Genomic DNA, 16,271 nt, shown 5'->3' on the forward strand with positions numbered 1-16,271 from the left:
GTCCTCTTTTTTTCCCTTTAATTCGAATAAAAAGTTATTTATATATATGTATATATACAAATTTAGCACGTCGACCAAGCACTGGAAGCACTGGGTCAATAGCGCCAATTGCGCGGCAGTTTTGCTCCATCACCAGCTACAGGGAGCAGGTTGCCTGGGAAACGGCCGCATGGCAACAGGACCGGAGCCTGGGGGTTGTCTTCTGCGAGGTCCGCTCCCGTTTCGCGTCTCCTCACTAGATGGTGTGCGAGCCGCTGGAGAGTAGACCTCCTCGCACCGCGCAGCAGCGAATCCCGGGAAAGCGCGTAGTTTCAAGGAGGGAAGTGTCGGAGTAAGGTTTTTTTTTTTTTTTTTTACGTATATATATTATATATATATATATATATATATATATTTTTTTTTTTTTTTTTTTTTGCTACACGCGACGGGGAAATATTACATCCAGCTGTGATGGACATAATGACTGCGGTGCAGGATGCGTGCGTCTCCGGCCAGTGGCTCACCGCGATCGTCCTCAGCCTTTTCTGCTTCCTCCCCTCCTGCCTGCCCGCTGGACAAACTGTGGACTATTCCTCGGTCGAGAGCGTGGTCAGCAGACAAGGCGACACGGCGCTCCTGAGGTAGGAAGCCGCGCCGCGACCAACTTATAAAGTGGCACCCCTGCCCCGGCGGCCACGCTCGGCGGCTTCCCGCCGTCGGAAGTGAAGTAAACGGAGGGGGAGAAAACGCGCACAATGGACGCGCTGCACTTGTTCTCCCCACGCGTGTTTATCTGGGTCACACAACAATGTGTGTGTGTGTGTGTGTGTGTGCGCGCGTTTCTCGGGTTTACGAGAATAAATAAAGCGGTGAGGGATGAAACTGACTGAAATTAGCATCTTGCTATCGGGCTCGTTCGGTCGCGTTTTGTAATAAAAAGGCGCTTCCCGGCGCAGCTTTCGAGTTGAGCGACAACATGTTTTTTTTTTTTGTTTCTTTCATTTCTTCAGCGTTCTCACATTCTGGCCCGCTGTGCGACTCGGAACGTCGCCGCGCCATCAGCTCGGCGCGGGGAAGGGGGGTTTCCCTCCCTTCGCCGGCCGTAGAAACTCGGGGCTCGGCGGCGGCGAGAGGACCGGTGGCGCCCGGAGGGGGAAAAAAAAGCCCGCTGCTCTCACGGCAAAAGTTGCGAGTCGGTGATTTCCGACGGGCCGTCGGCATGTTGTCCCGCCGCGAATCCGCAGCCCTCCCGACGTGGAATTATAACGCCGTGATGTACGCGCACAGCGTTGTTATAAAGCGCTGCACAGGCACCATTTTGCAAGCGGATCCGCTGGGATCGATGAGAGAGCCTAATTGCAGTGGGTCCTCAGAGACGGCGTGCTAATGTCACATCTGAGTCAGAAAAAGTGTCCCCAAGAGGACAGACAGGACGAGGGGCTGATCTCCGTGGGGACAAATTTGAAGGGAAGGGTACTATAATTAGATTTTCGTGCAGGTCACAACATGTGTCTTACATGCAGATTTGCCCTCCTCACCCAATAGTGTCGTTTGCCATATTTGACATGCGGCATATTTCTTCTTCTGACTTGATGAAGTAAATTATGAATCGCTGACAAGTATCAGGGTATTTCAATGCACGTCATAAGATTACTATAGAGACCAATAGCCTACTTTTCTTTATAAACCTCAGTTTAGTCTCTGTCTCTATTTTGGGGCAGAGGTGGCCTAGCGGTTAAGGAAGCAACCCCGTAATCAGAAGGTTCTAATCCCAGTCCGCCAAGGTGCCACTGAGGTGCCACTGTCCCCACCCACTGCTCCCCGGGCGCCTGTCATGGCTGCCCACTGCTCAGCAAGGTGATGGTTAAAAGCAGAGGACACGTTTCACCGTGTCACCGTGTGCTGTGCTGCAGTGTCTCACAATGACAATCACTTCACTTTCACTATCAGTCTGATGATAATAAGGTTGTTATAAGATCGTACTAAGATCATATGAACCATAAGAAATACTGGCATTTAGGAACACTGAAAGGCCAACCACTGATGTTAGATTAGAAATCCATTTTTTTCGCTCCATTGCTGTCGGTTTTATTTGTTTCAGGCAGCACTGTATGATATATGAGTTGTTTTGTGTAGAAATCTTGGCAAAGTTCAGGCGTTTCGCTGCTGCAATGCTAAATTGGGGCCCGGAGTGAATTTCCTGATAGGTTCTTGTTGCACTGACACGGCATGGCCCCTACAAAGTGTTCCAGTGGACTCCATAAGTGGTGGAAACCTTCCCCAGGCATTAGACTAGTAGAAGGCATGTTGATGCTCACTTAGAAGCATAAACCACATGCGATCGAATCATTAATTCGTCAAGAATGACAAATTAGTTTTAGCTTGTACAAACACCAGAATGAAAGGAATTGTGTAACGTTTAGTCATGAATTTGTACCATGTCATGTTTTGTCTCAAACATTAGCCATATCACTGGTCTTTTGTGCATATATAACGTTCTATTCATTGTGTGGTAAAAATGACCAGAACACCACTTAAGGTCAAGTTTTTTAGCTTTATATTTCTTCTTTGTGCTGTACTTGTGGTTAAGTGCACCACCTAAATTTGTTCTTGCAAATGCACTCTGATGAAAAAGATGCAGGAGGAGGAGGAGGAGGAGGTGCAGATTATTTCCGCCATCCCCAACACTATGTCCGACACTTGGCATGTCTCATCTGTGCACGCGCTGTATGTGAGGCAACCTGTAATTTCTTTCCTCAAGCCAAACCTCGCCCTGTCACTGCTGATTAATTGGCGGTCCTCTTAGGTGAGCTATTCCCAGAGTAGCACACCTGAAGGATTAATGGGATCAATGACACTGTCAAAACACAAGTACTCGGTATTGTGTTCTCACTATTTAAGTAATCCCTCCCGCTGTCCCCTTCTGTTCTAATTCACCACTCCTACAGATGCCCCTTGCACCGCGTCATATCAGCTATATGTGCTGTGAAGGGACAAAATTCAGTGCTGGCAAGACAAGGACGTCCGCATTTTACAAGATGTATTGATTGTTTTTCTTCCAGCAATTTGAAAAATGTCTCTGCTATGTCCAGGATCTCTTTGTGTTTAATGGCATTTATGAGTGTCATGGTTGTGACTTAGGTAGGCCCCTAAATTCCCTTTTATTCTTTCCTAAATTCCATTTTTTTCCCTTTTAATTCTTCTGAATAACTATGTGATTATGGGTGGGAGGGAAAAAATGACAAATAACATCTAATCACTGTTCAACAAAGTGCTTTTAAGCATTTACATGTAAATAATATGTGCATTTCATATTTCACAATATTGTGACTACCTGACTGATAAAACGACATGACCAATATGAGCACATCAAAAGCAGAAAGAATAACCCACATCACTAGTGATGCTGAACAAATTGAAACGTGCTGCTCTGGCCATTTGGTGTGCAGAAATCTCCATAAGAAGCATATATATAGATATATGCAAGCAGCTTTAAAAGATTTGGTCACTACTCACTCCACAAGAAATACTCTGGCCCATTCTCTCAGAAAATTGTTCATGAATGTCCCATTAGGGATACAGCTATTTGTACCCTTTAATGCACGTAACTGTTCACTAATTCAAAATAGATATGCCATTTATGGAAAATTGAACAGTATTGAAGACAGTAACACAATATAAGTACATTTATATCATTCACAAGTGATACTTCTGCCATAATGCTTCTATGGTTATTTATCAAAAATCAGATAAGAAGCACCATAGACAGCAGTTCTTTAGTAGTTAACTTCTTGGGCTATATATGGGCCATAAAGCAAAGGGAAAGTTGGAATGTTTGCATGGTGTGTGATCCCAGCTTGTCAGACATCTTTAGAGCACTGGTTGTTAAAACACCTGTAGGTGTTACAGTCATGAGGTGTTGCAGTCTTCCCTGACAGCAATCCCAGAGGCTGCCACTGGAAACTATGTGTGCAGGTCACGTGGTTGGTATGGAGTGCATTGTAGTTAGTTGGTAGGGGAGATTCTGTAGAACAAAATACAGAATTTGGAAGGATTTAGAAAATTTCTTCAAAGGGATCCGCAAAAACATTTCATAAGACTATTTGAAGGCTGAAGTGGCTACTTTAAAGTCCCTTAAGTCACTAGAGGGCACAGAAAAGATTAGCTCTGAGTCAGATCTGCTGTGAGATGTACCAGCCTCTGAAACTGTCCTGGCTGGTGAGACTTCATCAGAGTGGGGAAAGCAGTCATGGTGACTTTAGATTGGAATACAGGGATGACAGGGAAGTTCCATCTTCAAACTTCATCAAACTACAAGGCATCCCAACCTGCAAAGACAACCCCCCCACCCCACAACATTGTCATTATTTATCACCTTACTAAACAAGGATGCAGTTTTGTGTAGTCTGAGGCTGAATATACATATTATATACATACTTTTGTGTGCCCCTCTCTCTGCCATGATGCTCCTCTGAACCCGTAACAGTTATCATAACTCCCCTTCAGATTTTCTTGTGATTTTCCTATTTTGCTAAGTAAACCAATCAGGATGTTCTTTTTAGAGCATGGGCTACAAGAACAGGCAACACACCCATGCATGCTCTTGTTTGCTTGCTGTAGTTTTCGGGATATTTTATTCAATTTGTGGGCATCAGTGAGCCGCTATAGATATTGGGAGAGACTCCCAGAACTTCCAGGAGACTTGGGATGTTTGAACGACCCCTGCATTGAACGATTAATCGTATAAGTGATGCATCGCAATGCAAATGTGGACGATTCTGCGTCAATGCAGGGTTGAACATAATCGATTACATCATATTGACATTGTTTGGTGATTTTCTGCCGGCAGCATAAAGCAAACTCTGATGAAACATCCTGAGAAACGAGGCCCGCCAGGAAGAATGAGAATCTCACATCCCTGCTGGGGTTTCCATGACGCTCTCTTTTTATTATGCTCTCAGCACCTCAGTTCCGCCATGCCCGGTGTCAGTAACCGCTCGTACAGGAGACGGGGGCATTGCACCTACGAAACGTTACTGCTTTTATGTAATCTAAAATGAAATAATAGAGGAAGCACAGGAGCTTGGACCAGTCTGCTCGGTTCCTCTGTTTGCTGGAGAGTCGATCTGCATTACCATCTCAGATCACTAACTCTACCCACAGCATTGCGCTGTATGCATTTAAATGAGAACTACCTGTATATACTTGGACTGAACGGCAACAGTTTTTTTGCATCCACACAGGTGTACGAGACCTTAACTCTGAAAATTTCATGTGACAATGTAGAAAATTTATGGGATGCATTGCGATGCATAGATATCGAGGCATTGATAATCGTAATCGAATTGAATCCTCTAGTTAATACTGACATTATGTTTTATTTTCCTAATATTTGATCAATTCTGATACATTGCCTTCATCTTAATTTTTTTTTCTCAAATATATTTTTATCGACTTTAAACAAGAGAAAGACAACAACAGCAAAATAAAAAATAAAAAATACAATGCACACAATATAAAAAAAGATCTCACTAAGTAAATCAATTCTGTAAGAGTTACATACAAAGATCGGGTAACATTGCAGTAGAGTATTATAGGAAAAATGGCAATGTAGTCATATTCAAAGAACAATAATAACGTATGCAGCTCTAAACCCAACAACCTTTCCACATAATAGCCCCATCCTCATGCCAGATTGATTAATTAAAAAGAACAAGATAACAGTATTGTTTCTGGAACTGTACTGGGTAATACTAATAGTCAGATTCTTAGACTGAAGGTCTAAGAAAGACTTCTGGAATGGCCCCCACACCTTGTGAAATTCTTTGTTGGTATCACTAATTGAGTAGCGTGTCTTTTCGAGGCTTAGACAGGACATAAGGTCCCTCATCTATTGAGCAAGGGTAGGAGGAGCAGCACCTTTCCATCTGAGTAAGACTGCACGTCTGGCTAAAAGGGAAGCAAAAGATACCGGGGTCAGACATGCATCATCACTGATTTTAGATCTTTTTGTCAGATGTTTCTGAGGTGTACTGAAATATAAATACAAGCGTTTTATTAGTTTCAAAGGTTTTATTGACAATTACATCAAGTTTATGCAAAGACCTGTTATGCAAAGACCTCTGTAAGTTGCCCTGGCATGCTGTCAATCAACTTCTGGGCCAAATCCTGACTGATGGCAATCCATTTCTTCATAACCAGTGCTTGGAGATTGTCAGAATTTGTAGGTTTGATCACACGCTTTCAATTGGATTAAGGCGTTTCCTGGCCATGGACCCAAAATTGGATGTTTTGGTACCATTCTTTATTCATGGCTGTGTTGATAGGCAAAATTGTGAGTGAGCCCACTCTCTTGGATGAGAAGCAGCCCCACACATGAATGGTCTCAGGATGCTTTATTGCTGGCATGAGACAGGACTGATGCTAGTGCTCATTTTGTTGGGATTAAGTTCATCTTCGTGGCAAAAAAGACTTTGCAGTTCATCTGGTCACTCTTCATAAAATTCTGGAGGATGTGCAAATTGCCATAATAAAAATGGAAGCAACAAACTTAGTGAAAACCAGTATTTGTGCCATTCTCAAAAGTTTTGACTGTAGTCCACATGCTCATGCTCCTGCACTGCAGTTTCAAAGTCCGTAAATTATTTACACTTAGATATGTTATCTCCATTTGCATATTTGCACAAAATCTTTTGTAATCATTGTTGTACTTGCTTTTTTATTTTAGTGTTATGAATTTTTTTTGTTAATGTTACAAATATGGGCAATAAAGATTTCAAGCTAATTTCATGCGTTATTATTTATATAAGTTATGGGAAGCTGGAACTGATTAGGGAAGCATTCACAGGTGTTCAGATGTGAACAATATGATAATGTGAGCACTTCTTTTGTTAAAAACATAGCGTAGGTTTTTGGGTAAAGTCACTAAATCACGCCATTTTCAATTTCTTCTGTAAACAAATCTTGAGACATCTCTTGCTCATGTTTTTTATTGACAAATACTGACAAAGTATTTTTCTTGTCTTATATGCCTATCTTTAGGATGGATTGATGGATTCAGGGAAGAAATTGCAAGTACAATTGCTTGAATTTATAAGGCAAGTTAGAGGGAATCCGTCTTCAGTTACACTAATGAGAACAAATGTAATTATTTGGTACCTCTGCATATGCCTGTTCTCTGTGTAATCATGTTAATGTATGGCTCTAAGTGATTAATGTGTGGATTTAAAGACTTTTTTTTACAAAATCAAGATCAGAGGATATATTTTATATACTATTTTTGTGGTACAGCAGCATAGTAATATTGCAGCATCTCAGTATTCATACAAATTAGGCTTTCATATTATATATATATATATATATATATATATATATATACACACACACACACACACACACACACACACTGCAACCACATCTTTATGTCCAGACTGTACTGAGGAAAGTGAACTTGTCTGAAGTATCTGTCCCTCAGTGCCTCTGAGTTTTTGGAAATTGTATTGGTCTGAGAGAACGTGGAGCTTCCTCTAGCTCTCATAACTGGGCACTCCATCAGAGACAGCTCCCCAAGCTCGAGGGCCACTTCTAATACATTTCATTTTAGGTGCAATCTAGAATGGTATGATGAAGTAAAGAAGCATCCAGTGGGAAGAGCCATTATCTTTTCTCTCATGACACAGTGTTTTTTGCAGAGTAACCATAAAACGTGGTGCTTTGTAAAAATGAAAAAGTTGAGAAAACCGAGTTTCAAGGCTCAGTTTTGGGGTGGTTTGAGTGTTGTTTGTTATTTGAGTTGGCCTCAAAAAATGTCTCTAATAAGTTGCCTTGTTTTTTGTTGTTGTTCGTATTCCAGTATATGCAGTCCTATGGAATCCTATACATTTCCTGATCCAGTCATGGTATTCTTATTATAATTATTACAAATAATGCATTTCAAAAAAATTCAGACACAAAATGTACCCAAACTCGTATTTGACAATACATTAATCTATTTTATAATGGATGGAAAAAGTATGAAACAGGCCCTTTGAAATCCATTTGATTTCTTCCTAAATACCATTTTTTCCATTACAATTTTTCAGAATTCCATGTTTTTTGTTATAATTGTATTTATTCATCTAAAAACCATGTGATTATGGCATGGGTGGGGAAAAAACAACCTGCAATATGACAAAGCACATTTAGTCACTGTTCAACAAAGAGTTTGGGACTTTACTCTTTTCTTTTGTAAAGTATTTACATGTAAATAATATGTGGATTTCATGCAAAGAACTATTCCGCGATTCCGTTCGTTTTTGTAACCATCGTGGAAATCATAGGGCCCTACGTATACTGAATGCTTCACAATACAAAATGCTTCCACAATGGTCCTTGTCTTTATGTTGAATTGGCACAGGACAGTTCTTAGAATTGTTGAAATAAAAAATCTTTGGATTTCACAGTCAGTAAAATGAATGGACTTTTAAAAGCCAAACAGTATCTTGAGTCAAACCACTTAGCAGCTCTAAAATGTAAAAGACTACCTGTGAAGGACCACTTTCCCGATAAAATAACAGCACTGACAAATTGTGGATAACACTCAAACAAATTGGCTGCCGTTGCATATGCCTGTCCTGAAAGTGCCAGGGATGCAAGAAGAAGCATTCGTGCCTTTTCACAAACCTGCCTGTTCTTTTTGTTGTCAAGGATATGAGAAGCAATGCTGAAGAGGCTTGCTTCAAGGCTTACTTCAGAGCGAGTGTATGTCACCAGGGCTCACATTCTGGCAGCTCTCCAACTGTCAAAATATCAGCAGCTGACAATCATTCAATTAACATTAAGAGCTGCAGCTTCAGCCAATGGGGACCTGCTCAGTAGATCAGTGGCCAAATCAATAATCAATTGATGGAGGATGAAGTGTTGTAATAGATTATATTGAATATGTTTACAAAGTCATAAAGTAGATGTAAACTGAAATAAAAAAATACATTAATTTATAAGGTTTAATATAAAAAAAAGAGATTGTGTGTGTGTGTTTGTGTTAATGTGTGATATACAGTACAGGCCAAAGGTCTGGACACACCTTCTCATTTAATGTGTTTTCTTTATTTTCATGACCATTTACATTGGTAGATTCTCACTGAAGGCATCAAAACTATGAATGAACACATGTGGAGTTACGACACTGTGGAAGCTTTTGGAGGTTCAAGTTTAGTAATATGTACGCTGGTGTAGGTTCCAAACAGGGGGAACTTGCACAGAGAAACGTAGAAATCAGAGTGAAAGGAGCACTTCAATAACAAATATTCCTGGTAGGTCAAGTGTGTCAAAATATGTTTCTTTTTGTAATTTACTAAATTAATTTGCAGTTCATTAAAATTTTATCTCAAACGTTTTCCGTTTTGACAAATGGACATTTATTTGCACAGTTTACCGGTCAAAATTCTATATCTCTGAATGTTTTCCAGAGGTGTTATGACATGTAATTTGGTGTGTGTGTTGCCCTGGCTAAAGCATTTTAATTAGAGTCATGTCAGCAGGCTCTGAATTTTCTTCTGTCTTCGGCTTAATAAATGTGTAAATTGCACACTGCTGTAAAATGTTCTGTACAGCTGAGTAATTGGAGGCACTGCATTTATAACAACAGGCAAATGGAACCACTGGAAGTGATCAGTATATAACTCCATAGAGGCACTTTATACTTAGCTAGTGGAACTCAATGCTACAAATGCACATCAGTGTCACAAATTCGACCAATTGTTAGAATTTCAAGCAGAAAAACACAAAATGCTCCAGATTAGACTGATTTGATAGAGAGCAAAGTAAACCTGAGCAAAATCCCAGACACATGGCAGGAGCAAAATTGTGTGTGAAGCAGCTTTCAATAAAATATTTTACAGCAGATATTACAACATTAGACAGCATTTTGTGCTGACATGTGCTGTTGTTGGTATTTGGTGGGTTTTCAATGGTCTTTCAAGCTCCTGCACAATATCTCATTCCCTCTCATGTACATTTTATTTCTTCTCGCTATTTTCTCTTTCTGCTGAGTGAGAAGAACAGAAATAGTGGAGCACAGTTGAAAAGAATAAGAAAGAGAATGTTAAGTGCAGAAAAATAAGTCACATGTTGGGTCTAGTGGTCTAAATGGAGTCATATTTCAGAATTCTTGAATCATTATTTCACACTGCCTTTAGAACATTGACACTCCGCCAAACTAGTCCTGGAATGGCAAAAATACAGATTGCAGTTTGATTTACTCACTGTGTCCAGCTTGTGCAGTCAGATATTTCTAGCAACAGGAAATGAAGTGTTTTACAACTTTTGTAACACACATGTGCTGCGATGTCTCATCATCTCGCGTTTCAAAAGTACAAAGTGACTTCACTGCCCAGAAAGCGGCTGCACTTAGTTTGTTTCTTGTGTAATTCATAATGCCTTGAATGGGCTCATGATTCCACACATGAGGCAATGTGACTTGACCTTATAGCCACACACAGCTACCGTGGTTATGGCTGCTTTAAGGAATACCTCCGCTCAGCCACCGCCTCAGTCGGCCTGCCCTCCCGACCTTAACTACATAAAGCACGTTCGGGGTCTTCTGGGTCATGGATGGATCTGGAGACGTGACCTTCTGCTTGCTATAGGACAGTGAGTTCAACAAGCCCTTTGGCTGGAATGGGATAACATCCCACAACTCTTGATTGAAAGGAGCAAAGATGTCAAGCAGTGGTGGCTGCAAGTGCCTTTTGTCGGTGGCGTCAGAAATTATTGACTTTTTTAAACAGATAGTATCTGAAATAAAAAAGGTCATTTTATCCCAAAATGATCCCACTGTAATACTCTGGTCATCTACCCTATGTTTTTCTTACCCATCGTAATAGTTGAAATGGTCTGCCTTTTATTTATTAGATTATGTGGTGTTTGGAGGAGAATGTTACTTCCCTTCTTTTTTGAAGAAAGAAGGACATTTACATGTAAAGCATTTATCAGACGCCCTTATCCTGAGCGACTTACAATCAGTAGTTACTGGGACAGTCCCCCCTGGAGACACTCAGGGTTAAGTGTCTTGCTCAGGGACACAATGGTAGTAAGTGGGATTTGAACCTGGGTCTTCTGGTTAGGCTACTACACTTACACTGCTAACACTTGCATTCAAATATCCATTTTCTGAGCAGTTGTGCTAGTTTTGTTGTCAAAGAACCTTAAAGGGAACGTATTATAAAGGCCCACGCCTCTCTAAAGTACTTATCGGCTCAAAAATGTGAACTGGTTGGGCTTATTTAGTGAACTACCAGAAATGTCCCTTTCCTGCCCAGAGCAGTGTGCATCAGCACGCGGTATCAGAGGCCAGAAGAGCTGAGTGGATAAAAGTTCATTTCCGACGGTAACCGCGCACAGTTATGTTCCACTCGGGTTATCAGGGGCTTGTGGATGTACAGTGCTGTGCTTTACGTACATGAGCATGCGTGTTGCTGCTGGAATGAGCAGAGGCCTGACCAAAGAGACAAAATGAGGGTTGCGTTTTTTTAAGCCTGTGAGGCAGGTAGCGTTAACCTGCTGCCTTACGCTATATTTACATTTACATTTAATCAAGAGCAACTTACAATAAGTATTTACCGGGACAGTCCCCCCCAGGAACAAGCTCAGGGACACAGTGGTAGTAAGTGGGTTGGAACCTGTGGTTCTGGTTCATAGGCCAGTGTGTCACCCTCTAGGCTACTACCACCCATGCCAGGATATCAAAATCTGTGCCAGAAAAAAAACAACAAATAAAAACAAAACAATTAACTATCCACGAGCAACAGAGCAAAATCAATGTATAGAGTCACTTTACAAGCGCTTGAAATTCCTCAAAAGCTCGTCTCTGTTTTCTTTGGTCTTATCTCTTCATCTCTTCTTCCCTTTTGCCAGTTTTAGTTCCATCTTTCTTTTGTAGGCATTACTTCCATTTAAGCCATTCTTGGCAATAGCACAAGTGGAAAATTTAGTGGCTGTTTGTCCCTTCTGACATCACTGTGTTTATTGCCACTTGTAGCCTGTTTACCAGTGGTGGTTGAAAAGGTCCGTTGTATTGGGGTTTTATGGGGTGACAGTTTCTCTTTTGGCTCATTTTTTGTTCGCACATTACCATTTTGAATGCTCTCTTTGTATTTTTTTCTGCACAAGTAACATTCATAACATGTTGTGTTCATAATATATGGGCGACGGTGTGAATGGATGGACACACTCGCAGGACTCGGAACAAACAAAATCATCAAGCAACATTGTTATGATATAATCGATTATGTTCTGCACTTCGCTGATGCAGAATTGTCCATTAAAAGATTAATTTCAGCACCCCTGCCTGACCTGCGTACAGTGCCACTTCGTGTAGAGGTTACATGCAGGACACAATTTGTTGAACTGCGCACTGTGACATATTTTTGCACGACCAATATAATCAAAATGGGCTAGTGTTCGTTCTGCCCCTTAGACAACACGCACACAGAGCAGGAATAGAGGAAAATCTGATCTTCTCAGTCTCTGAGTGTCCAAAGATCTACATGACATTATCATCTTACCGCAGTCTCAAAAACCAGACATATTTTTGCATAACCTTGCAGCGAGTGCAGTGCTAGCCGTGTTCGTTCTGAAAGCATCTTTAGATTTTGTACAAATGATCAGAAAAATATTTTGCAATGCTGTCAGTTTTTCTGCTAATTTTTAATAGTCATAATCGTATCACCTCTACTCTGCTATCATCACCCTTGCAGAAAATGCCACTCGAACATGCTGTATTACATTCTGTGTTTACTCGTAGTCATTTTCAGTAAGGAAAAGCTGAATATCTTGCAAATGCCCAACAAATTCCATCAACAATGATATACTAACAGTTAATTGGACAGGTGCTCTCTGAGGAAGGGATAAAAGTGATGTTGTGTGCTAACTGGTTGTCTGTGTAATCCAAAAATGTTCCAAAATCCGGACCACGGTTAGTGCACTGAATGACGTTCCTATCCAATTGAACTGAGATTCATCCTTGGAGACAACTGCACTGATTGGATTGTGATTTAGAGAGTTTCACCAAACATTTCAAAAAGTATATTAAATTGTAATTGCATACAGCAGGAACGAGCACAATTTGTGCCCATAGAATAAATATAAATCCCTGCTGCAGTCTGTTTTATCACATCCGGAGTGTGTTAGGCCCTTAGTGTTCATAGCCATCTGTGTTGCGCTTGCTGTATGTGTATTTATGGTCAATTTGTTGAGGACTTCCATGATGAATGCTGCTGATTAATAATGACCATTGCCACAGTTATGTTTATACCGTATATACAAAGCCTGATTCGTGCTTTATTCACCTTTGAAGGTCATAGTGACAAAAATAATCATACTGCTCTCGTGCATGAGTGACCATGAAAAAACTTGCACTAAAAACTAAATGTGCAAAATGTTGTGATCATGCTGGTCTACCTATGCCACCAAATTATGTGAAATAAACTGTTAAAAAACCAGGCAAAACACAGCACTTTTTCATGTGAATAGGTGCAGCCTTTAATTACACATTCAAAATATTTTAGCAGTCTGTGTTAATTTCAAATGAATTGATTTATAGATTATCTATTAGCAACTTTGATGTTGGGATCTTGTGCTGCAGTAAATCTGATAAAACTGACGGTCAATGCAAAGTTTTCATTGCAAACAGTGAACATACATAATTAGTTTATACATTTATTTTGGAAGAATCGGAAAGGATGTGAAGAACTCATACAATAGACTTGCATCAATAGTCTTATAGCAAGCTCCACAAACTTCATACCTGTCTGCAGTGCTTAAAATATGTACTTTTTATCTAGCCCAAAAAGAGTCTGTTCAGCTAGGGCTGCGTTCCGTTCTTTTATGTCAACTAGTCAATCACCTTACACTATTTCTTTGTCAGTGAAGACTCAAAGAAGACGTGATGAAGTGTAATTATACAATGTGGGGTGACCGCAACTTTTGAGGACTACATTAAGAGCAAAAGAAATAATCTAATAATTAAATGGATGGAAAAAGGATTGTGCACATACAAGGCAAGGTCTTTAGAATTTTTATTCTTCCTTAGGAAAGGTTGCACTAAACTGCCTTTATTGATGTTGAACATTTGAATAAGGCTTGGAATTTGAATATGGCAAAATTACATTAAGATTAAATCTTAATTGAATTGAGTTATGAATGAGGTCAGATATTATTCAAATACACACTGTATTATATTACATAGAGCAGCTTTCTGACTTTGTCGAAACTCCTGCTTCAGTTCTTCAGCAAGATTATTAGCATTTTTAACACAGATAGTAATCACATTATTAATCTCTATCATAGAATAAAATGATTTCATTTAATTTCTTATTCAGCCCTCCAGCCTGGTCATATTGTTGTGCTGCTTTGCCGTTGATTTGAAAGACGCTGTGCTATTCCACCGACCAGCAGACCGGTAGTGTTATACACGTTGGTATTGACACATTAGTGGTATGCTAAATAATGTAAGTTAAGTAAGTGAAGTGATTGTCACATGTGATACACAGCAGCACACAGTGAAATTTGTCCTCTGCATTTAGCCCATCACCCTTGGTGAGCTGTGGGCAGCCATGACAGGTGCCCGGGGAGCAGTGTGTGGGGACGGTGCTTTGCTCAGTGGCACCTCAGTGGCACCTTGGCGGATCGGGATTCGAACCGGCAACCTTCTGATTACGAGGCCGCTTCCTTAACCGCTAGGCCACCACTACCCCAGGCCACCACTGCCTACAAAACAAAATGGACCCACAAAGCAGTGTAGGGAACATAGAGGTGGCACCACGTTGCTCATTCCATTAACGAACCCCTCAAAGATAACTTCAGACTAGAACAAACTTCCCTTTTTAAAGCTGCGTCAAACAAACCTAAGATAAGGACACTCGAGCCATAAAATTCCAGGATACCCTCTTTAACCAGGAGACTGGGGTAGAGGTCATGTAGTCTTCCCTCCGAAAGCTCAGGAGAACCAAAGAAAACCCGTTCTTTAATTCTGCTGGACCATCTAAGCCCCCTGGACTAGTATCACTTGGTGGGATAACAGATTTTCATCTGCCATGTACCATATTCAGAGGACATACTAGTTATCTTCAGGTGTTCTAGTTATTGACAGGAATGTGGTCTGCATTATGCCAATTTTGTAACATGAGTGAATAGCGAGAGTGTAGTGTATAAGTCTTATATTGATTTCCTATAATGAGGATCAAAATGAATTTATCTCCAGTCAAAGGGTCTGGGGGAGATGCCGGACCTAACTGCAGCACAACACTGTACTACAGCCATTGGCTAAGGTCTAAACCTGGGGTGTGGTCCCTCTGGAGATAAAGTTAGCATCCCATAGCCAACTTCATAGAAAAGAGAACAGCAGAACCAAGAAAGAGATAGCACGCCAGAACAACAAACAGCAGAGAATTTCAGAATGGCAGAGAAGAAAGCAGAAGGGCAGAAACTGAGGGTCACTCTTCCAGAAGCTTCTTTCAACCTTCACAATTACATTTACATTTAGAGCATTTATCAGAAGCCCTTATCCAGAGCGACTTACAATCAGTAGTTACAGGGACAGTCCCACTGGAGCAACTTATGGTTAAGTGTCTTGCTCAGGGACACAATGGTAGTAAGTGGGATTTGAACCTGGGTCTTCTGGTTCATACGAGAGTGTGTTACCCACTAGGCTACTACCAACCTTCAGAAGACTTCGGCCAGCCACAACGCTACCCTGCCATCACGAGTCAACACAGCTGACCGAGTGAACCATCCGTTAAGACAGAGAACACGTTACGGATCTGCCCACAAGCGGCATAGCCTGCTACTTTTGTAAGTTTGTACTTGATAATCTGATCCAGGTCAAATCTGGCACCTTAACGTCAAGATGTCTGAAAGAATGTGAGTATGAATGGAAGGACTCCTTTCCTCTTTCATGATGTTTGTAATAGTTTTTAGAATTTGTATTAAATAAAATGGTGAAAAGGCATTTCTCCTGATTTCTTCACTGAATATCTGCATTAACATTTAGGGTCCCTGCACTGATAATGATAGGGATTTCTAATTTTATCGTTCTTGTTATAATCGTGGCTGATCTATGGGGATGGCCTTTTTGTCCACGCCTCCTTATAAGAACATTATTATTCAAATTACCACAAGACTTACTCAGCGGACGAGTTGTCAAACATGATATTATTAATAATTTACTAAAAATCATGTGCTTATGACTCAGTCATAAACATAATCAGTTGTGCCACATAAACAAGATCACAGGTTGAAGACCGTGTTATATGCCT

At 40.7% G+C, this 16,271-nt stretch overlaps 1 protein-coding gene across 2 annotated transcripts in view; it reads left to right on the forward strand.

The window, feature by feature from the left end:
- The first annotated feature begins 432 nt into the window (after nucleotides 1-432).
- The window catches only part of negr1 (neuronal growth regulator 1), a 118,732-nt gene continuing 102,893 nt past the window's right edge, over nucleotides 433-16,271 (forward strand). For both annotated transcript variants that reach the window (XM_029001367.1, XM_029001368.1), the window contains exon 1: nucleotides 433-620. In XM_029001367.1, the coding sequence (XP_028857200.1) occupies nucleotides 451-620 (170 nt within the window). In that variant the 5' untranslated portion in view covers nucleotides 433-450. The remainder of the gene's footprint in view (nucleotides 621-16,271) is intronic.

Source organism: Denticeps clupeoides, chromosome 13, assembly GCF_900700375.1.
Source record: "Denticeps clupeoides chromosome 13, fDenClu1.1, whole genome shotgun sequence".
Classification (NCBI taxonomy): Eukaryota; Metazoa; Chordata; class Actinopteri; order Clupeiformes; family Denticipitidae; genus Denticeps; species Denticeps clupeoides.